This window comes from Cottoperca gobio, chromosome 21 (genome assembly GCF_900634415.1).
Source record: "Cottoperca gobio chromosome 21, fCotGob3.1, whole genome shotgun sequence".
NCBI lineage: Eukaryota > Metazoa > Chordata > Actinopteri > Perciformes > Bovichtidae > Cottoperca > Cottoperca gobio.
In genome coordinates this window covers 6,098,762-6,121,741 of record NC_041375.1, presented here as the reverse complement: position 1 = coordinate 6,121,741, position 22,980 = coordinate 6,098,762, and the positions used below count along the sequence as shown (strand labels likewise).

At 39.0% G+C, this 22,980-nt stretch overlaps 2 protein-coding genes and 1 long non-coding RNA gene across 4 annotated transcripts; all 3 read left to right on the top strand.

The window, feature by feature from the left end:
* The first annotated feature begins 349 nt into the window (after nucleotides 1–349).
* LOC115026867 (protein FAM171B-like) lies at nucleotides 350–13,477 on the top strand. The gene is made up of 8 exons (XM_029459885.1): nucleotides 350–645; nucleotides 6,100–6,333; nucleotides 7,396–7,488; nucleotides 7,684–7,842; nucleotides 8,113–8,283; nucleotides 9,544–9,660; nucleotides 10,531–10,654; nucleotides 11,497–13,477. The coding sequence occupies exons 1-8, from the start codon at nucleotides 468–470 to the stop codon at nucleotides 12,434–12,436; spliced, it is 2,016 nt and encodes a 671-aa protein (XP_029315745.1). The 5' UTR covers nucleotides 350–467; the 3' UTR covers nucleotides 12,437–13,477.
* Nucleotides 13,478–13,801: 324 nt separating this feature from the next.
* Nucleotides 13,802–18,874, top strand: LOC115025939 (uncharacterized). Of its 2 annotated transcripts, none has more exons than XM_029458355.1 (6): nucleotides 13,802–14,108; nucleotides 14,785–14,836; nucleotides 15,112–15,240; nucleotides 15,922–16,062; nucleotides 17,419–17,450; nucleotides 18,423–18,874. In XM_029458355.1, exons 2-6 carry the CDS (start codon nucleotides 14,788–14,790, stop codon nucleotides 18,714–18,716), a joined length of 645 nt encoding a protein of 214 aa, XP_029314215.1. In that variant the 5' UTR covers nucleotides 13,802–14,108; nucleotides 14,785–14,787; the 3' UTR covers nucleotides 18,717–18,874. The 2 variants fall into 2 exon arrangements, with proteins under 2 accessions (XP_029314215.1, XP_029314216.1); XM_029458356.1 differs by having other exon boundaries at nucleotides 13,805–14,108; nucleotides 14,785–14,821.
* Nucleotides 18,875–21,330: 2,456 nt separating this feature from the next.
* On the top strand, nucleotides 21,331–22,265 carry LOC115025940 (uncharacterized). Its single transcript, XR_003834252.1, has 3 exons — nucleotides 21,331–21,389; nucleotides 21,994–22,106; nucleotides 22,208–22,265. It is a non-coding gene; the product is annotated as an uncharacterized LOC115025940 (long non-coding RNA).
* Nucleotides 22,266–22,980: the final 715 nt, after the last annotated feature.

Sequence of the window (22,980 nt, the reverse complement as noted above, 5' to 3'; positions counted from 1 at the left end):
GTTTAGTTTTGTTGTTGGTGTACTGACATTGCACTGTCACCACCTAGTGTCAGATATTAGTCGATGCAAGTGTTTTTACAGAATATTACACACCATCCAATTTACAGTGACAAACAAATGAATACAAATCGAAAAGAAAATAATAAAAATCGAAACAGACTTTATTTTAAATTGAAAATTGAGATGTACTTCCACGATTGTGTGCAATAATAATGTGTATACTATGTGTATAATAATGTTTATAGTGAATAGTTGATTATTATAGCTGATAATAACGCGGCTCTCTGTGGGCCTGAGGAGCAGCTTAAAGGGGCGGAGCCTCGGCGCTCTCTCCACGGTCTGACAGCAGAGTCGTTAAGGATGGCGGCGCAGTGGGCATCTCTGTTCGTCTTCAACTTATAGATGCAAACTGGACCTGGGACGAGTGATAAGTGACCCCGATCAACAACGTGTATCCTTTCAAAGTCATGCGCCTGTTGACGTGTCTGTTCTCTGCGCTGATTTTATTCGAGAATGGGAAAGCGAGTGGAGAGTTCTCTCCGCCCGGACAGCTTCTGCATATCAATGACGGCAACTTTTCAAACCGGGATCACATGAAACAAGAGGCTTTTCAGCACCAACAACAAGGGCTCCATCCCCTGTCAGGTCTGTGTGGGCTTCACTGTGTCACAGGGCGAACTCAACTTTAGTAACCACTTGTCAGAGTTGTCGTGACTGTGCTAGATCTGTTTTTATTTAAAGATGGACATGTTTACATTGTAGCTGGAGAATATGGATCAATGTTGTTATTTTGATTTGTTTCTATTTCGTCTCTACCAACCATCACATTGCATGTATTTTTCTGTCAGATTATACTCGGCCCAGACCATCTGTACCAGGATTTGTTCGCAAATCTACTGATCATGAGTAATAAGTGACGTTGCAGCTGCTGGCACCTCCTGAGTAACGGTTTCTCCATCTGGCCCTCTTTACTGCAGAATCCCCACCAACAAGGCAGCAATTCATCTGTTTATATTTGAAATATTTGAAATATTATGACAATATTAACACTGTAAAGTGTCTTGGGAGATGGCTAAAATGTTCATAAAAGCAAAAATAATATGCCACCATTACTTGTCTATTCAAAAAGAAGTGTTGAGGATGCTCTGCTTTATATTCCATTCACATCATGTGTCAGCACACTCATTCTTCTTTTCAATGTATTCAATCTATGTCCTATTGTGGCTATTTTGAATTTGAAAAGAAAGAAAATGTCCATGCCCTCCTTCCCACTCTAAAGTGCATCTCTGAGTCTCTCACACACAGATGCATGCACTTGTCATGACAATGTTCTTGTTCACAGCAGAGTGGTGGAGAAGAGCTGAAAGAGCGATTTGTGACCCTTTTTTCATCAACTGATTCATGACTAATTCATGCTGCTGTAGGAGTACATTACCATCCGTCTTCACATGAGGTCTGTGTTGTCTGAAACACTTTGAAATGCACCCAAGCATGCTGTTGTCCCTTGTAACGCCCCCCCCCTGTCGACATGCACTGTGTCCTGCCAAACCTTCTCCTCTTAGCCTCTCTTCTGTACAGAGTAAGCTCTCAGGGGAATGACTGGACACTTTCTACTTCTACTAAATAAAAAGAGAAAATGTAGAAATACAAATGTACAAAACATAACATACATACTCGACACCACCTGATGTCATCCCTCGTCACAGTTACCGTTGTAACAGGTGGTTAGCATTGTGAAAGGTTTAGGCCACAAAACTGCTTTGGTTTCAAATGGGGATGTTTGTTATGTAACCTAAGCTACGGACATAACATCATGTGACTGTGTCTTAGCGTAACGTCTACAGTAAAAAATAACTGATGACGAAAATGTTACAATAATACCGATAATACTTAACTTTTGGATTCACATGGGACACAAACTCCACTCCTGTTTTTTTTGACCCACCAACCATGCTTCCCTCCTACCCACCCTTAAGCCCAATATATACTTGCTTTTAACTACGTGTTCACGTGCGCATGATGCTGCCATGCTAGCCTGCGTCCGTTTGGAGCGTCGGTTGTGTACGTCCCCAGAAATGAACACAACGCGGCCTCAGAGGTCTTTCTCGCTTTAGATACTACATCTGTTGCTCTGAGCGGATGGGTTAACATTGGAGTACACTCATACAGATGCTAAAGGGCGCCTCGTGCGTTGTTTTCATGACGCCGACGGTCACTGCCCAAGCGTCTGTATTTGACTCCCTGGAAGTAAGACCAGGCTGAAAATCACCATTATTCTCCCATGCTGAGATTAACATCTTCACTGGTGCTCTTCATAATGATCAAAGCGACACACTTAAAGATTTAATCATTCACCAAAGAGGAGGATTGTAATTATTTGACAATAGAACTTCTGGTTGTTCGGACATTAAGTCTTTGTGACACCCCCGCACCCGGCTCCACCCTATAAGCATCTTTTGTCTCAGTTCAATTTGATACTGCTGACTCGTGCTTCAGGCCGATTTGACCCAAATATCAAAGGGTGCACTTGTGTTTTCCTCCATCAGTGGAATGTATGGCCTAATTCCAACACTCGCAAACAAACATGCATGTTTGAGGGGGGGGGGGGGGGGTCCAGCAGAGATAAATCCCTGAAAGACCATCTGTTTGTGCTGTGCTGTGCATCTTGAGTTTGTAATGAAAAGATAACAACGTAATGCTGACATGGCTTGATATGTCAACCAAAGCAAATGTCAATGCTTTTAGCCAGAACCATGGTGTTTCCTTTCTGGGGCACTTTGTCATTTTAGTTTGATCAATCTTTATCTAACTATCATTGAAAATATCTTTTAAAAAGTTCACATATTGAAACATTAAGGGTTTGAAACACTTCAGTGCATTATTTTTACTAGACCAGTGCTATCATGTGCCCTATAATAACAGTATTCATGCCACATCACACACAACATGGGATCTATTTCTCATCTGCCTCAGCGCCCTCGGACAGCCCATTTCAATCCACTTCATAAACCTCTTTGTCCCGTGGTTCAATTTGCCAAATGGGGAGATTATAGTAATCTGGCATGAAACACCTCCACTTCAGATTTAGTGACCCCCTTCTGTTATTTTTGGCCATAGCGGCAGAACACACATAAAGTGGACTCTGCCTCTGCCAAAACAAACATCCTCATGTCCATCTGCACTGGTGTATGTATCCCAGTGGGGGGGACACTGACAATGCCAAATGTAGTCTTTCATATTGTGGCTGAAAATCCAGTCTGCTCCAGGCATCCAGTCTGCTCCTGATCAAAATGAATTGTTTGGGGCAATGATATGGAACGCTCTGGTTATCTGATTTTGGCACTTGCTGAAATACGTGGTTGGTTGCATTAGACAAGGCTTTATTCGTTTTCTCTAAAGCTCTGGCAGATCTTTTAGCAGTAGGATTATGAGCTATCAGACCATATTCAACCAAGGCTACTGTCATTGTCACCATTAGAGAGAGATGCTTCCGACATTATGACCAGTGAGAATGCTGCTATAGCAATGCTGCAGCATTTAGTTCCTAATAAAAAGTGCAATAAGGACCTTTTTATGGCCTACTAGCACAAAATAACTACTGGAGGGTTGATGCTGGCTGCTGAGATTGATGGCTCCCAAAACTAATTTTCCGGCCCACACGGCATACAAGCAGTACACTTCAGCAGAGAATATTTATAGCAGGGCAGAAGGTGAAGGAAGATATTTTGGCGCTGGCCAGTGCGAGCAGTTTCTTTGAAGCACTGTTCAGTTGCTTCATGAGTAGTTTCTGTGCTCAGATTTCTCCAATTGGTCTGTGATAATCATACCTTTTTTACTTTCGCCAAGGAGGTTATGTTTTCGGTTTGGTCAGCAAGAATGCGGAAATACTTCTGGCTCAATTTCATGGGCTAAGGAAGAAACCGTTACGTTTTGGAGCGGATCCTAATCACGGGGCGGATACACAAATGATTTGTCACTTTCAGTACCATTGAGAGATGGGACATTTGGCCTTGGAGGAGTTCTGCGCTCTCCGAGTGCACTTCTAGTTTTGTTACGTTTTCTCGGTCATAAACGAGCTATTCTAACCTCATGCTGTATGTCACGTAAACTGTTGTCCACAGCGAGACACATTCTCATCCTGATGACTGCAGGGGTTTGGAACGCTAAACATGCCTTAAAGAAATCACATTTAAAAGCTGCATTAATCGAAGATATTAATATATGAAGATATTGATATTGTGATATATATATTATTTATAGAAAGATATTTTTATATATTAACATATTCAATACTTTTAAATGTGATTTTTTTTGGGATTAATTACATTTTCAGGTGGGTTTTTTCTTTTAGTTAGATTAAAGCAGTTCTTCAACCTCTGGTCAAGCCCCCCCTTTAAAACTAGAAAATCTGTGATTTGATCCCTCCCTAATACTCTGTGGCGGTACAACTGTGTAAAATACATTTTCTATTAACTTTGTTCTTCATTCAAATTTGATTTGAAAGCCTTTTTGGAAGCACAAATGTAATAAGATCCGGCAAGGCAAAGGAGATTCTAAATTCATTATGAATCACTGTTGACTCGGATGAAAAAGATCATTTCATGGATATTCAATCGACAGTTTTGCATTTTTTGCTCGCTTGTGTAACGTTGGCTATCTTCTGAGAAATAAAGCATACTTTTCTACATTATAACATTATCCGTCACAAATATTACATCATCATTTTTGGAGAGAATTATTAGATATTACAATATCAGTCTTGACATTTTATTACATAATTGGTCATGTTATTACATTGTTGGTTATTACATTTTCAATCTTGACAACTTTTAAGGAACATTTTACATTATTGGTTGTTACAAGGCTTGATGAGAGCGGAGAGTTACACTGAACAAAGTTGGGGGCTGTATAACCAAAACAATTAGCTGAAGAGGCTAAAACGCTCTGTCGTTTCAGCCTCTTTAGCTAATCGTTCTGCGGCTGAGGGGAACTGCAGCGTTGGTGATCATGTTCTGTGGGTTTGTCACTTTGTTAACACTAAAGTATTAAATAACACAACGTGTGTGTCCCTCATGCATTGATCCTTGGTGGCATATTTGTTTACGCATGAGCAGCTAGTGATGTGTCACTGAGCATTCCTTCATTGTTATGCAACACTATACCTCTGAGAAATAAAGTGTTGTTGTCTTGTTGACTCACTATTAGGTGTCAGTGCACCGTGTGAAAGTGGCTAATTGGGTTTGTGGGTAAGGCGACACATTATTCTAAGGCTCTAAATAGGATTGTCTCGGAGCTACCTGAAAACATGTAATGCTTAGGGCTCCGGCATGAGAATCCTATTATTGGAAAGATGTACTTTATTCAGCTGTCTGCATGCTGATGGAGTCTTCAATGCATGCTTTGCTGAAGTTTTTGGCCAATTTGACCATTTGTATTGTTGTCCAGCTCTGTACAATCTGCTGGGAATAATTGATTGATATCCTCGAGGGATTCTGCAAATTACTTTTCCTGTTTTGTTGTCAGTCAGGGCCTGTCCAGGTTAATTGGAAATGCAGCCAACTCCATTCTGTTAAAGCCCTAAAGCATAGGTCTAAGTTTCTTTTTTTTATTACAAATGCTTTGCCATTCACATTCCCTCCTCCGCTGTACTTCGCGAAGGGCGGTGACACACGCCTACACTCAGAGACAGAGTGGAGGAAAGGAGAGGGGTGAACTAAAATACATTTCCCCCCCGTCCCCCGTCGCACGGACCTCTTCAGGCCTCTTCTATACAATATATATAGTAGGGGGTCCCTGCTCCCTGCTACACCAGTTTGGGGGTCCTTGGCCTGAAAAACGTTGAAGACCCCTACCTTAAAGCATATGGTCACACTGCATTAAAGGGCTGGACAAAATAACGGGAACAAGTTACAATTACTTATAATGCAGTCCAGTCGTGTAGTTTGTGGTGTTTTAGTGGATTAAATGATATTGTAAGGTGTTCTGGTTATTTTGACCATCCCTTGTATAATATTTGCAAACCGGAATTTGTATCAACGTCCATGGAACTACTTCCCCCAACTTTATCTTAACACAATCTTTATCCCCCCCCCCCTCCAGATTCGGCTTTTAACCTTAAGGTCCAGGTCAACAGCGTGCTGAGTCGTCAGTACCTGAGCCAGGTGGTGGTGGAGGTCTACATCAACTACACCAGGACCAACACAGCTCTTACTGGGGAGGACGGCAGCGTTTTGCTTCATGTACCTTACCAAGCTGGGATGCCAATCACAATCGTGGCCAGCAAGGACGGCTACGTTTGCACACTGCTGCCTTGTCAAACCAACAGAATGCCAAGTAAGATATTTCATGTGTGAATCACCACAGATAACAAACTTTATGCAGCGTCGTTCTTTATTCATCATCGGCTCTCACGATCATGGAATTGTCAGCGAGTACGTTCAGACTGTTCTGTGAGCTTAGTACGGCTCAAAGGTTTCATTAGGACAGTTTCTTTCTCTTTGGGCTCTGCCTGTTGAGGTCTAACATCATTTCACCCTCTGATAAATCATGTATTACTTCAACTTCAGTTGTGTTTGTTTGTTCAATCCTACAGAATTACATTCCCAGACGATAAAAAACTGCATTCTCAATTGTGTTTCTAGGGAAACATATTTTCTCCTGGATTACGGTCGCAGTTAACGTGGTTAAAACACTACTTGGTTATGTTATGGTTTGGTAAAAGATCATGGTGTGGCTTAAAATAAGTATGTTTCTTAAGCTATTTCACTTACATTAAATATATTATATTATTTAAGTTAAATTAAAATAAATGTTTCACACAAAACACCAAAAGTGGTCCCATCCATCCACCCCAACCTCCTTCCTTTGTTTAGAAACGCTTCCCTAAATAAAGTAATTCCAGGTTTTACTTTACTTTTTTCATCAGAACACTTCAAACAGTGTCTATATATATATATATATATATAAGTATATATAAAATATATATAAAAACACAATCACAGAAAATATAAGCTTCACACACTTTCTGGTTTGTCATTGCAATGCCAAGTTTTGCTTCAACCCACTTCATTGGACACCCAGTTAGGCCCAGCACTCAAGCAAAACTATTTGGAAACATTTCATAACCCGTGCACATCTGGAGTGTGTGTCGTCCTCTGTCTCCGTTGCTCATCCACCATCTGCGCTACACCTTTCCAATGAGAGCGAAGAACCTTGAGCTTTTGATTTTTGACTCAAAGATTAGATAAGCCCTCGCCAGCAAAGTGAACTCACCTGTTGTTTGCCTCTGTGTGAGGTTTGAGATAACACCATGTCACACTGCCATCTGGTGGGAAAACTGTGAGTTACCTGATGCTAATTGTGCATCTTTCCCTTCCTCTTGTATCATTGCTGCAGTATTTTCGTCGGTGACCGTGTCACTGCTTGGTCTGAATCAGGGGAACATCTGGCTCTTTGATGATTCTGTCCTGATCACTGGCAAAACATCTGGTACTGTATATATTGATAAAGTCACACTTTTGTTCCCCTCTTGCTCTCTCTGTGACTCTTAGATTTTCAGTACAAGCATGTGATTTAAGGAAACAGAATATATTAGCCAAATATAGCTGCAGTAAAGGGAAAATACATTTCATTTATAAACACATATTTCCAGCTGTTATTTATCATGTTTTCCTTTATTTGCAGATGCTTCATCGAAGCCCATTGTGCAGTTTCCCAAGAGCCTGCTGAACCTGACAGACAGCAGTAATGCCAGCTCTGTTAAAGCCTACCTGACCATCCCCAAGCTGCGGTCAGAGGACCACAGCTTTCTTTACACTTTGGGCATCATGAGCAGTACATCAGGTGCGTGTGTGCTGCAGAGTTAGTGTTCTGGAAACAATTTGTTTTGTGTTATAGTATGTATTTTCATTTGTGAGTGATTTGACATGTATTTGAAGAACATGGACACAAAGCACTATAGATGGTATTTCTACTGTGTATCTGAAATGTGAATGTTGCCTTGATTAAAATAAGAATGCAAGTTCAGATGAAGGTGAAAACCTATTATGGGTGAGATTTGACTCTCATCTAGCTCAACTATTCTCCTAAGCATCGCCTTGTCTGTTTTTCAAGGATACGTGAGTGTGGAGTTGAGTCCGGTGGCAGCTGTCAGTGTGCAGCTGTTCTCAGGAGACACAGAGTTACATGTGAGTGGGCCCGTACAGATCAGCCTCAGCATTCCTGACAGCTGTGGACTTCAGACCTCCAACGTTGTTCCGGCGTGGTTCTTTAACCGCACCACTGGTGGGTAGAAATTACAGATTTTACACACACACACACACACACACACACACACACACCACAGTATGCCTAGAATAAAGGCACCTCAGAAGAGTCAGTAGATGAAGTGAGGATGATTTTAAGGCCTCTACTTAGAAACGTAGTGTAATAAAAAGGGCTGAGTTGTAAATGGTACAAGTGTCCATCAGTGTAATAGACCATTAACAGAACAGCAGGTGATCGGGTAAGAGTTTACTCTCTACATGTCTATCTGTTGACATTCTAACAGATAATAATAAATAACTTTGAGTTTGGAAATAATAGCATTATTGTTCCGTTTGACAAAGATGATAGGGAGCTTTGACTTGACTCCGCTTGTGCATGGGGAAAGTTTAACCTAAATGCAGAGCTCATGTCCTATTAGTGTCATGAATGCGTCTCCGTTAGAGGCGTCTAACTAAAGAAGGAAGTTCAGAGAAAGCGCTCTGACAGCAAGAGTGTAAAACTCACGGGCCACATACAGCCCAATCTGATCTCATGTAAAACCATTGCATAGTAACCTATAGATAACAACACCCTTTCTATTTTCCCTTTGTTGTGTGTAAAGATGTACCAGTACATTCTGAAAACGTTCACAATTAATGAACACTGTGTTTACAAAACGTTGATGAAGAGCCTGAGATGTCTCGCTGAGAGCTGTTTCCTCAAACCTGCCAAACATTCAGTTATCTTCTCTGTTCTCACTTGTTCCAAATTGGAATTTTCACACTTTGCAAAATCCTCCAGCTGCCTAAAGGTCCAATCGGGCCCGATAGAAATAAAAAGAAATGTAAACCCAGCTCGCTGTTATTTCTTCCATATTTAGAGCTATAGTTCATGTGTAAGTGGTAGACATAAGTACATCTGGAGCTGCTGATATAGAGCGAAAACAGACGGGCCCTCATGCGCAGGACATATGGTGCATATTTATTTTAATTAGTCTAAAAAGGTGGTGTAGTGGTGCCACCATCACCTCATTTTTGGCCAGGAAGAAATTACAACCATGTCATTTTGGGTCAAAAAAAAAAAAAAGTCACAAGATAGAAAATTGGCAATAAGCGAGATAGATTACGCTAATTACCTTTATTTCTTTTGATCACACAGTGTTTCATTCATTTCCTTTCACATTCACCTGACGCTGTCTTTGGAAGGCGAATTTGCACATCTCACACGATTGAAGACAATTTAAGACAATGCCTACACAAACTGTGTTGTTGTGTGTGTGTGTTCTGTTTTCTTACCAAGGTGGATGGATGAGAAAAGGGCTCGGGACGGTGGTGTCAGTAGAAGGACAACTCATGTGGACATTCACAGCTCCTCACCTTGGTTACTGGATTGCAGCGCCTTTGTCCTCCACCAGAGGCAAGTGCTCGCGCTAAAGATGTTAAACTAATGTAAATAGAATACACTGCTCTGTTTGTTTCTATATGTTCTGATACTTCCATCCTTGGCACGCTCTGCAGCAGTAGAGCAATGTCATGCTCATACATAACAACAATAACGAGATTAATGACAAGCATTGATTTTGTGATGGTTGTTGTTCTGAAAGTGGCAATTACAGTTTTCTAAGCTTGGAACCCCCACGGGGAAAAGATTAAAGGAACATGTGTTGAATAAATGTCTTAATCAATAGAAATGTTTCAATCCATTTTTGTTTTGTTAGTATAATTTAGTTTGAACTGTTTGGTGTTGTAATACTCATTTCGACCACAAGAGGCTGAAGTGCACAACTACCCCTGTTTTAAACAGGCCATGTTTAGGAAGACAGTGTTGTTAGATAACTTGCTAACACACAATAGTGTCTTGAGTTTAGAGTGAATGGAGAAATTAAAACTCACCTGGAAGAAAACATGAATGCTTTCAGTCCTCTTTAGAACAGGATGTAGTGGGACACTTCAGCCTCTTGTTGCCTTCAACTATTACAACAACAACAACAACTTAGAACAATGATCCTGACTTCCCCCCCCCGCCCACCTGTTTCACAGATGAAAAATACAATTTAAGGAACTTAGAAAGATTGTCCTGGCTTTTTTCACCTGTTCTTAAATTACAAACACAGCAGAGAAAACTATTTAGATTTGACTTCCTTACAAACTGGCAGTGAAATATAAGCAAAGTATTTATCAAATGGAGTTTTTGGATACAAAATGCACCTTGTTTGATTTTATTTTCATTGCATGTATGTTTTATATTTCATCCAAACCTTTTCTTCTGACCATCTATATGCTTTAGGTTTCTTTGGACTTGCCATCCCCATTGACTTCATCTTACATCACTCATCTCTCCTGATGGTTATCTTCGGAGGAATGCTTGTTATTGTCATCTGTCTTCTGGTTGGCTTATTGTTTTATCGCAGGTAAAGAACTTTCATCTCATACTCGTCCATAAATACTATAAGTCGTGGTTGTGTTATTATGATAACTCAGAATAACATTTAAAGGTATACTTTCTGGCTTTGTTGCACCCCAAATATATCTTTAACTTTTAGGTTATCAATATGTTTTACAGGCTGTAACTGAAGGTTTCAATTCATATTCAGTATTTCAGTAATGTGACTTGAGAGGAAGTGGATAATTAATCAACTTTAGTTAATAGTTACAATGTTTACTCATTATTAGTAATGCTATTATTTTTATTTTTAAAAGTTTATTGTAGCATACATCTTAACATTTGATATACTATATTAGTTTTTTTTATGATTTCCAAATGATTTGTAAACTTTACAGATGGACCAGATATTTGTAACACATTTTTAATAATTGGTTTGTAAATGGTCTATAAACATTATTTGAATGACTGTTACAAAGTTAAAATTGATGATTTTTTAGATAGTTAATATTTAGTCAATGGTTAATAATTAGTTGTTGGTCCTTCTATCGATATAATGTTTATAGATGTTTTACCAATCATTTGCTAATCATAATTATTAATACATCTTTCACATTACACAAACTAATGATACAATTAAATAAATGATAGCTTTACTGATAATTATTAAATATTTCATTGTTTGTTATTATAAAGTGTTACATATCACTTTCAGTGGAGTTTTCCTTTGAAAGCACTTCAATATCAGTACAATTCTTTATTTGACCAATTGAATGTTTATAATGTCTGTATTTGTAGTTTGTAGACAAACGAATGAGCTGTCACTTTCACTAACCCGCTCTGATGAAGGCACATGTTGTTTGTCTGCAGACGTTCGCTCAGTGAAACTAAAACAAAGAAAATCCTCCCGGCGGTGAGAAGAGACCAAACCACCTCCACATGTGACGATGAAGTCTTTGAAGAAGCTTCAGCGGACTCCTCTCATCCACAAAATGGACTGAACCAATTACTGGCAGAGAGGGGGGATAATCGGCACAACGCCTCTGTTATTTCTATGCACAGCGGCAGTGTGATAGCCAACAAGGCTGTGGCCATCAGGGTGGAGTGTGACCAACTGGAGCTCAACACTGACCTGCGTGATCTGATGTGTCTTCACGACACTACAGATCAGATCAGAGTTCCGGCCTCTCTGACAGAGAATTTGTTTTTCTACAACCAGCCTGTTGCCATTCTTCACGCTCCAGCATTCTTCCATTTGGAGAATCAGCCGGAGCAGCCCCAGTGGAGCAAGTCGGCCACGCTTCCCCGCGCAGGGGCTGCCACCGAGCCGCTGAGTAAAGACGACTTCACCCAAAATCTGCCGAAAGGTCCCTCTGCTCCCCAGAACCAGGCAGTGGAAACTGAGGACCAGCTCGGGGTTCTAGAGGACTCTCGGGCAGCAACTTCCTCCAACACATCCAGGGGTCACTTCAGCCTCCCAGAGTCAGTGTCGGTCCCAGGAACATTGAATAAAATCAGAGGCAGCAGACTCTCTGTGCCTGCCTTGGCAGAACTTTCTAAAATCCCCTCAACTCAGCCTCCTCGGGCCTGGTTTGTATCACTGGAGGGCAAACCTGCAGCTGAGATCCATTACGCAGTGTCCGAGCAGCAGAGGAGACGACGGCCAGTCGAGAGTCGAGAAACCAGTTTAGACTCAGGAGTGGACATGAGCGAACTGAACCAGACATCTGGAAGGAGGGCTGTAACTCTGGAGCGCAAAGCTACTTTTGTCAAAAGCACATCCAGCAGTAAACATGCACCTCCACAGTAAAAACTCTTAACCGTCTACAGCCCTCTAAGTTTGTATAAGCAGCATCAGTTATCTATGACACGTAACCTGTTTAACTCATTGCTTGATTTTTTTTACATTAAAAGGTGCAATGTGTAAGACATGGGCTGAATTTTAATTAAAAACATTTAAAAGAATAAACTAACAGCCCACTGTGACTGTGGGGTTCGTGCTGCCGCTGACATGAGGTTCGTCTCTTCTTTCAGCGGGGTGGTCTCCTGGGAGCTGAACATTGGGGGGGGGGATTCAATCTATCAAAGCGTATACGGACCGAACAAACATGTGTGGCACAGACACACAGATTGGTAAAGTAAACTAGGCTGACGCTACAAATGAAGAATATGAGACAGAAGTGTTATTTTGACCGTTTTATAGAGTTTCAGCTCTTTGGCAGGATGTTGCGTATTGTTGCCCTGCTGTTAGTATAGTATTAGTTTTTTTTTTATAAATATTGCCTGTACATTTTGATTGTATGATCCCAGTAAGAGAGGTGAGATGCTGAACCCTGTTTCCTTGGAACATGTGGCCGCGGTTTACACATTGTACTTTAATGTTGGGGGTAGAGGCCGTACTACCATCAGATTCCACACACTCTGCGATAGCGGCTGTTGTTCCTGCACACGTGTCCAAAGCAGAGCATGTGGATGTAGCAGGTGCTTTTTAACAGCCTGTCTTATCTCTTATCTCCCTGCCTCAACAGTCGCTCTCAACCAGAAATACATTTTGCAAAGTGTCAAAAAGCATTTCATACTGATGAGGTACATATTTGCAGTTGCCCTATTTGTCTGACAGAGACAGCATGTGATTGAGATTAATGAGGTCAAACTCTGCCATAATGACCGGTTATAAACCTTTATTTCCTCATGATTAACGGACAGACTACCATAGCTGACTGAATGCTACTGTAGGCTTGTTATTTTAACGCTGTCATTTGATTTGCATATTTGTTTGTGAATGTTTTTGTGTAAATTGTCATGAAGTGAATCATTTCATTATATTTTAATTAAAAAAACTGACCTTGGTGATGAGCATTGTTAGTAGTTTACTGTATACACTATACAATATACAGTGAAACTATGTTGTATAAATACTATTCCTACCTAATATAGTTAAAATGCAAGTGATTTTATTGTTTTGAACCCACATTATTTTACTTACCCTTTGTAAATACAATCAAATAATTCAAATTCAATTATATGGATTATTTGTATTTTTCTGTACTACTAATAATTATTATTAGTAATAACAATAATAGTAGTAATCTTGGATTTAAAAAACTTAAAAAAGATAATAAATGTTATGCATTTCCTATCATCAGATTTAAGAAAGACCACACACATACAGTAAGGATCATTATACTAAGCTACTGTAGCGCGCGTACATTTACACTCTAACCACTTTATTGAGCTGCGCCTCCGAGCAGACCTTCGACATCATACACTGCCGTACACTCACTGTTTCTGCATATACTGTGTAAGAATAAGGAAGTGCCCGTGTGCGTAATCCTGGCAGAGTACAGAACACACAGGAAGCAGCGAGCTTTCGTTTTCAAAGCTGCAAACTTTTTTTTTCTTACTATACTTCTTCTTTTTAGAAACTTTTTTAATCCTGCAGGTTTTGTTCGACTACAGTACGATAGTTCACGCAATTAAAGGTAGGTTATGGGCTCTATTTGTGCTTTCATAAAGGGACTTCAGATGTGGGTCTAGTTTTGGTAGAGTACGACGTTGCATTGTATTGTGTAGTTACATAAAACTAACTCCATTCTGGGTCAATGATTTAAAGTAAGTTAATAAATAGGAGCGGAACCAACACATCCACATTTACCCTCAACCTACCAACGTATTTATACACAAGGATAAGCTCCTGTAATAAACAACCATCACAGCAAAGTGTTGATTTATTTCTTCTCAAAGTTAGTTATTAGTTAATTAGTTATGGAATTAATGTTATCTGAAAAAGAAAACCCCATTATTAATATTTCAGGTATGTTAGAGTTCATTTTCATATTGTTTGAAACGGAAAATATATAATTTTCTTTAATACAATTGCAGCTTTTATCCCAAGTACAATCCACATCGGGACTTAAAAGCTTATACACCATGCTTGTTGATGTTTTCAAGTAAACAATATTTGTGTTTTATTCATGTGGTGAAACCAAACAGGGTTATTTTGACCCCAATATAATCTTTTTTAAATAAACCCACAGTCATTCAAACGTCAAGACTTTTGAACTTTATTTGTGTTTCACTACAAAAGTATATAGTGTGTGATACTTAAGCATGTGTCAAACTGCCTAACCTCGTGCAATGTGTTCTGCCTCATTGCAGATCATGGACCAGCTGAAGTCCGAGCAGGACAAACTCTGTACGTGGCCTTCAGGTGCCCCTGATTACATGCTCAATAAGTGTGGCAATATTTGATTTGTGAATGAGTTTCTCGAGGTGCAACAGCAAAGCAGTATATTACACGAGATGAGAGTGCTTTCGAAAATAATAACTCAAAAGGGAGGAGATACCTGTCAGAGCGTCTTTGATATTCTGAGGCAGCATCAAGCACATTACCAGCCCGAACACTGAAGATAAATCAGAGGCTGAAGTTTCCCTTTTCTATACATTGTTATTACGTTTCTGAATGATTGTTCTTAATATTTACAGCGTCACCCACACCAACTGTGTTCACTGACGGGAGCAGTGTTGTTACTGCCAGACAGATAACAAATGTAAAAGGGAAATCCCTTAACATGAAGATTGAAACAATGAGGGATCCAGGAAGTCGTACGACTGGTAAGCATTAATATTTATCAAATAAAATAAAATAAAATTTGTTTATATAGCCCAATATCCCAACTTACACATTTGTCTCAGCGTGCTTTACAGACTGTACAGGTTACGACACCCTCTGTCCTTAGACCCTCGCATCGCACAAGGAAAAACTTCCTAAAAGAAACCAACACGCATGGTGTATAAGCTTTTAAGTCCCGATGTGGATTGTACTTGGGATAAAAGCTGCAATTGTATTAAAGAAAATTATATATTTTCGTATCAAACGTATCAAAATATGAAAATCCGTTCAGTATGAAATCATAACATTTGTTGTAAAATACGTAACTGTGCTTCAATAAAGCTCATTTACAACTCCATGTTGGTTTGTTTGGCTTATTTTAAAACACTTTGAATACAAGAAGGCATTAATTAATCTTCTCGCTGATGGTCTCGTTTGCTTATGTAAATTTCCCTCGGGAACAATAAAGTATCTCTCTCTCTCTCTCTCTGTCTCTCTCTCTCTCTCTCTCTCTGTCTCTCTCTCTCTTTCTTTCTTTCTTTCTTTCTTTCTTTCTTTCTTCTCTCTCTCTCTCTCTCTCTCTCTCTCTCTCTCTCTCTCTCTCTCTCTCTCTCTCTCTATGTAGGTCATATAGAGGTTTCATAACCAAATAAAAACTCCTTGATGCTTTTTTCTTCTTTCAGGAGATGCTGTGGGACCGGTTCCCCATGCAGATTACATTGCATGTGATGCCAGCGTCAGCTGTGCTGATAATATATCTGGTGTCACTATTGACGGTGATATAGATATGTCAGTGTCTGTGAAAACATCACAAGTACATGCAGGTAACATTTTAACTTACTCCCTGCAGGGATATGGACACTAATAAAAGGAAACAAAATGCAATCTCTTCAATGCATTGAACAAGCTTATCAGTCGGGCTGATGTCATTAAAGAGGTCAATAAAGAGGTTGACGCTGTAAATGTAAAAAGTCAAAGGGAGTAAACCAGTTGAAAGGCCACAGTGGCCCATTGTTGATTTCATGCTTTCAAAATATGGCTCTGACAATTTTCCTGGCACAGATTGGGACACTCATTTACATCAACATGATTATTGTACTGTAATTGTTATGTTTTTGCTGTGAAGCACTTTGGGCTGTAATTCTTGTATGAAAGGTGCTATACAAATAAAGCTTATTATTATTATTATTATTATTATTATTATTATTATTATTATTATTATTATTATTTGGTGAAAAGGTGTTATATAGTTGTGTATCATCGGCATAGCTAGGCAAATTAATTCTGTGTTCGGATATTTCCCAGTATATTTCTCACAAAGGGAGACAAAATAGTCTCTACTCAGATAAGTTCTAAACCAATGTAAAACTGAGCCAGAGAGACCAACACACTTCTGTAGACTGCTAACAGGGTCACTGATGGACTATATCGAACACAGCAAGTCTAAAAATACTTATATTGAGAGTTTCTTTCTGTCATCCATATTCAGTCTCAGGTCATTTATAACTTTAACTAGCGCTGTCTCAGTTCTGTGGTGAGGACGACTATAATATCCTGCACAAATGTAGGTAATCATGTAACTGTTTGAACACTAATGATCAGTTTTCAGTGCCGGGGGGGAAATGCCAGTCAGCAGGGATTTATTTACAATCTCTAGCAATTCAACTTCTAGACAATTATACACAGTCTTCAAACAGGTGGAGGGTTTTAGATGCATGTCCAAATGATCCAAAGACAGGTGCTCACCCACATTTTGCATAGCATGATTTAGATCCAACCTTGACTTGTTATATTGTCTGTGGAAAATACTGCAAACTCTTCACATAAAGATGGTGAGGTGATGAAGGGGGGGCTTTTTGGAGCTGGATTTATGAGGTTGTCAATAGTTGACAAAAGCATTCTGGGATTATTTAGATTTGAAGAAATCAGCCTTGTGGAAATGAGCTTGTCTTGAATTTCTAAATGCTTCGTTGAAGATAGGGAGGTGTTCTTTAACAGTGTCATAATGGACTCGTAGTTTAGTTTTTCTTTAAGTTAGCAATATCCCCAGTTCTCCATGGTGGTTTCTGTTTAGGTTTCATCTCCTTAAATTTAGCTGGTGCAACTTCTGTTACTTATGTGTGTAGTATAGATGTTCTGTCTGGACATTTCAGTAAATGCTGACACTGCTTTCTTCTCAGGAACAGTGGATGAAACACTGCCATCCTCTCAGGTACAGTACATACACACACAGAAGTGTAAAATACACATTATTAGTTTCTTTTCTGGGAGTTTCTTTATAGGCATAGAAGTGGACAAACTCAAGGATGCCCTTTTTATGCCTCTGCAGTTTAGAGTTATACTGAACAGTGACACTAGTCAGATAGTAGAAAGAGAAATGAACATCCTCAAATTCAGATGAATACTTGTTAGCCTATCTTTAAAGGAATAGCTTGACACTTTATTGCCCTGACCAAGAAATAGTGTGGCACATAACCCACTGTAACACAGCAACATATTAAGTGTACACTCATTTTGAAGGAATCGTGAGCTTTATAGGTGCTAGTAGGTAGAATCAGTTCCCTTGGACGAAGCCAAGCTAGCTGTTTCCCTCTGTTTCCAATCGTTATGCTAAACCAAGCTAAGCTAATGGTCTCCTGGATCTAGTTTCACATTTTACTCACCATGTTGACGTGTTATTGCTCCCAATATACCGTATGTGTATGATACAATAGTTTGTGTCTTTGGAGTAGAGCGTCCAGCAAATGAATGTATCTTTATATCAAATCAAATCCTATCAGATATAGCTGGCCAGATCTGGTTCAAGAATGAGCAGCTGAAGGGCCTCACATTCGAATGTTTTGAGCTAAGCTGGACAAAACTTACGATTGATCCATCACATTTCTATACACACTTATGCTGTTCAGTGAAAGGTTACCCGAGCATACAAATGCAGAGAAGGGACTATATACTGGACAGGTTGTCAGCGACGTGACACAGAAGCACATTCACACTCAGGCAGACACTGACAAAGACAGACAAGCTCCACATGCACACATACAAACTGCATGCTGAAACATACAAATGGTGTGCAAGACTTTGTTTCAAAGTTGCAAAAAAGTAAAGATTCCCAAAAGCCAATGACCCATTTGATAAAAACCTAATTTATTTAGGATTGATGAACAAAACCTGCTGTGTGTTACAGGGCCCCGCTGTGAAAATGATCATTGAGCACAAGGTGGAACTCATTGACTGCCTGATGGCGGATGACGTCTTCATTCTGCAGCATGTGCACGCCAAACGTATCATCACAGACAGAAATTATCAGCGTTTGAAACATATCTCACAGCCAGAAAAAACTGTTATTAACCTGATCGATCTAGTGATTGCTAAAGGTCAAGGACCCTGCACTCTTTTTCTTGAAGTTCTCAAAGAGCCTGATATTCTCATGACATATCCACAGCTCAGAAAATTACCAATAATTATTGCTCAGCAATAGTGGAAGCAATGTCTAAGCTGCTATTGGTTTGTAATTGAAACAGACTTTGTCTGCTAACTTGGATGTGAAGATATATTGACCAAAACACATGAGTGATATTATTTCTTGAACTTTATTGTGTAACTGCCAATTTTTCTGATAAAAATATTTTAAACAATTGTTTGAATCCATCATCCTTTTTCACCTTCACATGGGAAGGATCACACCCAATGGTATTTTCCTTGGAGGGGTTATAGCTAACAATTGGAAACGGTAGTGTTATCTTCTGAAAATCATTCTTTGCAATTATGTAAATATAACAATCATCATTTTCTAATCGAGCAGCTCAATATGATTCTATATCTATTACCTGACATTGGAGACATTTGTACATGTTGATAGTTCTGACTGGATTCTCCAACATGAATGAACAAATAATACACACTAAAGCTGTCTGCTGCATAATCTACCCAAAGCACTAGAGGTCACAATTGTAAAGGTTTTGTTTTTGAATTATTGGGTTTGCCATGTTAAGGTAATTTGCAGTGTACATGCAATGCACAGACCATTTGACTCAAACTTATTCAACTTTCAAGAGTTTTTACGTTTTCCTTTTAACTCCAAATCTAACTATGGGGACACAAATGTGTGATCAATACAAACACAAAGGATTTAACTACACTTCTAAGAAACAATTTTACCCCAAACGACAAACACAATTTCATCGAAGAGTAAACCTTTGTAGTTACACAAATTAGTCAATTAGTTTGATATGATCCTGCCATCAGCTCTTGTTGCCTCGCACCATTGGACGGTCCCGATCCCGAGGTTAGGAAGCAGTGCCTGTTGCACACTGTAAATGGGTTGCTAGCATCTTGAAACAGATGTGAGCAGAGGTGGACAAAGTACTCAGATCTTTTACTTCAGTAAAAGTCCTGCATTCAAAATTGAACTGAAGTCAAAGTATAAAAGTAATATCAAAAAGTACTTCAAAGTACCAAAAGTATATGTACTCATTCTGCACAATGGCCCTATTCAGAATAATATACATAATGCAGTAATGAGTACTTTAAGGTTGCAGATGGTGAAGGAGGAGCTTATTAGGAATCAGCAAGCTTTTAGTTTCTGTTGATGATAAGCGAGCAACTTTCTTTTATATTCCATGCATTTTTATTCCTTATTCCAGTTTTGGTTGGACGACAGTACGATAGGTCACACCAAATACAGGTAGGACATGTTTGGTATTTGTTTTGTCATAAAGACCCTCTCCAGATGTGGGTCAAGTTTTGGTAAAATCTATCATCATTTAACATTTCTACTTGCATGTGCATAAGGGAATTTCCTAATTGTTTTCTATATACTGTACTGTGTAGATGTTACTAGATACTAACACATCTTGTTAAGTTAAAGTATGTATGCAAATAATGGAAAATCACGTAAACTTTAAAAAAAATTCTTTATACAAGCAGTATTTTCTTAAATGATGTTGAATGGAATATTTTCAGACAGCAAAGCGGTTCTTGTAGCTTTGGGTGCAGAGGATTTACTGATTAATTCACTTGATTGTGGTCTTCTTTGGACTTTGTCTACTTTTTGTGTTTACCTGTCCAGTAACTTTACAGAATTTCCCCAAGTGGCCTACACATTTTGCATTGTATTGTTAAATTATAAAAAAATTCACTTTCCATTCTGGGTCAATGATTTAAAGTAAGTTAATAAATAGGAGTGGAACCAACACATCCACATTTACCCTCAACCTACCAACGTATTTATACACAAGGATAAGCTCCTGTAATAAACAACCATCACAGCAAAGTGTTGATTTATTTCTTCTCAAAGTTAGTTATTAGTTAATTAGTTATGGAATTAATGTTATCTGAAAAAGAAAACCCCATTATTAATATTTCAGGTATGTTAGAGTTCATTTTCATATTGTTTGAAACGAAAATATATAATTTTCTTTAATACAATTGCAGCTTTTATCCCAAGTACAATCCACATCGGGACTTAAAAGCTTATACACCATGCTTGTTGATGTTTTCAAGTAAACAATATTTGTGTTTTATTCATGTGGTGAAACCAAACAGGGTTATTTTGACCCCAATATAATCTTTTTTAAATAAACCCACAGTCATTCAAACGTCAAGACTTTTGAACTTTATTTGTGTTTCACTACAAAAGTATATAGTGTGTGATACTTACCACTAACCTCGTGCAATGTGTTCTGCCTCATTGCAGATCATGGACCAGCTGAAGTCCGAGCAGGACAAACTCTGTACGTGGCCTTCAGGTGCCCCTGATTACATGCTCAATAAGTGTGGCAATATTTGATTTGTGAATGAGTTTCTCGAGGTGCAAAAGCAAAGCAGTATATTACACGAGATGAGAGTGCTTTCGAAAATAATAACTCAAAAGGGAGGAGATACCTGTCAGAGCGTCTTTGATATTCTGAGGCAGCATCAAGCACATTACCAGCCCGAACACTGAAGATAAATCAGAGGCTCAAGTTTCCCTTTTCTATACATTGTTATTACGTTTCTGAATGATTGTTCTTAATATTTACAGCGTCACCCACACCAACTGTGTTCACTGACAGGAGCAGTGTTGTTACTGCCAGACAGATAACAAATGTAAAAGAAAATTCACTTTCCTTAAAGATTGAAACAGTGTGGGATCCAGGAAGTCGTACTACTGGTAAGCATTAATATTTATCAAGTATTCTGACCAGTATGAAATCATGAAATGAAAGGAGTAAAACAAATACATCGCTGTGCTTCAGTAAAGCTAATTTACAACATTTGGAGTATTAAACACATCTTAGAATACAAGAAGGCAACATTTAAAGTAACTACAAGGAACTTTCATTTGTTTAATTTGGCGTCGCCAAAGATCTTGAACTAGCTAGCTCCCGCATCCGTTTTGAAAGTGAGTGAAAGAAAGACACAGTCACAGCCACAGAATGTCCCCTCCCTCCTGGATGGTGAGGGATCCCTGCTGGGTCAAGTTTCTTTTGGTCTTCAGTCAATTCTTAATATTTTTCTCTTTGCTGAATCTGCCCCAGTATCAGCCATAACTACACAATATAACGTGAAAAATAAAATGTTGCTTCCTTTTAAGAGGCTAACATTCTACTCACAACCAAACGTTGCCTGTGACATGTAAACATTAAGAATAACTTTATAAATAGCAAATCTTCTCGCTGATAGTCTCGTTTGCTTATGTAGGTCATAAAGAGGCATCAGTATTAAATTGAGACCTTGTAGTAACTTTAAATTGAGGATGTTTTTTCTTCTTTCAGGAAATGCTGTGGGACCGGTTCCCCAAGCAGATTACACTGCCCTTAATGGCACTTAATGTCACTATTGACTGTGATATACAGTAGATATAACAGCGTCTGTGAAAACATCACAAGTAAGTACAGGTAACATTTTAACAACTTCTGTTACATATGTGTGTAGTATAGATGTTCTGTCTGGACATTTCAGTAAATGCTGACACTGCTTTCTTCTCAGGAACAGTGGATGAAACACTGCCATCCTCTCAGGTACAGTACATACACACACAGAAGTGTAAAATACACATTATTAGTTTCTTTTCTGGGAGTTTCTTTCTAGGCATAGAAGTGGACAAACTCAAGGATGCCCTTTTTATGCCTCTGCAGTTTAGAGTTATACTGAACAGTGACACTAGTCAGATAGCCTATCTTTAAAGGAATAGCTTGACACTGTATTGCCCCTGACTAAGAAATAGTGTGGCACATAACCCACTGTAACACAGCAACATATTAAGTGTACACTCATTTTGGGAAATTGTGAGCTTTAGAGGTGCTAGTAGGTAGAATTGGTTCCCTTGGACGAAGCCAAGCTAGCTGTTTCCCACTGTTTCCAGTATTTATGCTAAACCAAGCTAAGCTAATTGTCTCCTGGATCTAGTTTCAAATTTAACAGACCATTTTGCTACTAATAATAAAGTGTCTGTCAAATGTATTTCATTTTTTACGTCTTAACAAACTAAATCCTATCAGACACAGCTGGCCTCACGTTAGCACGTCGTGAGCTAAACTGGACAAAACTTAGGGTTCTAACGACGTGACACAGAAGCACATTCACACTCAGGCAGACATTGAGAAGACAGACAATCTCCACATGCACACCTACAAACAGCATGCTGAAACATAAAAATGGTGTCCAAGACTTTGTTTCACAGTTGCAAAAAGTAAAGATTCCCTAACGCCAATGAGTAATATAAGTTGAAACCTGTAAGGATGTGTATTACACACACAAAG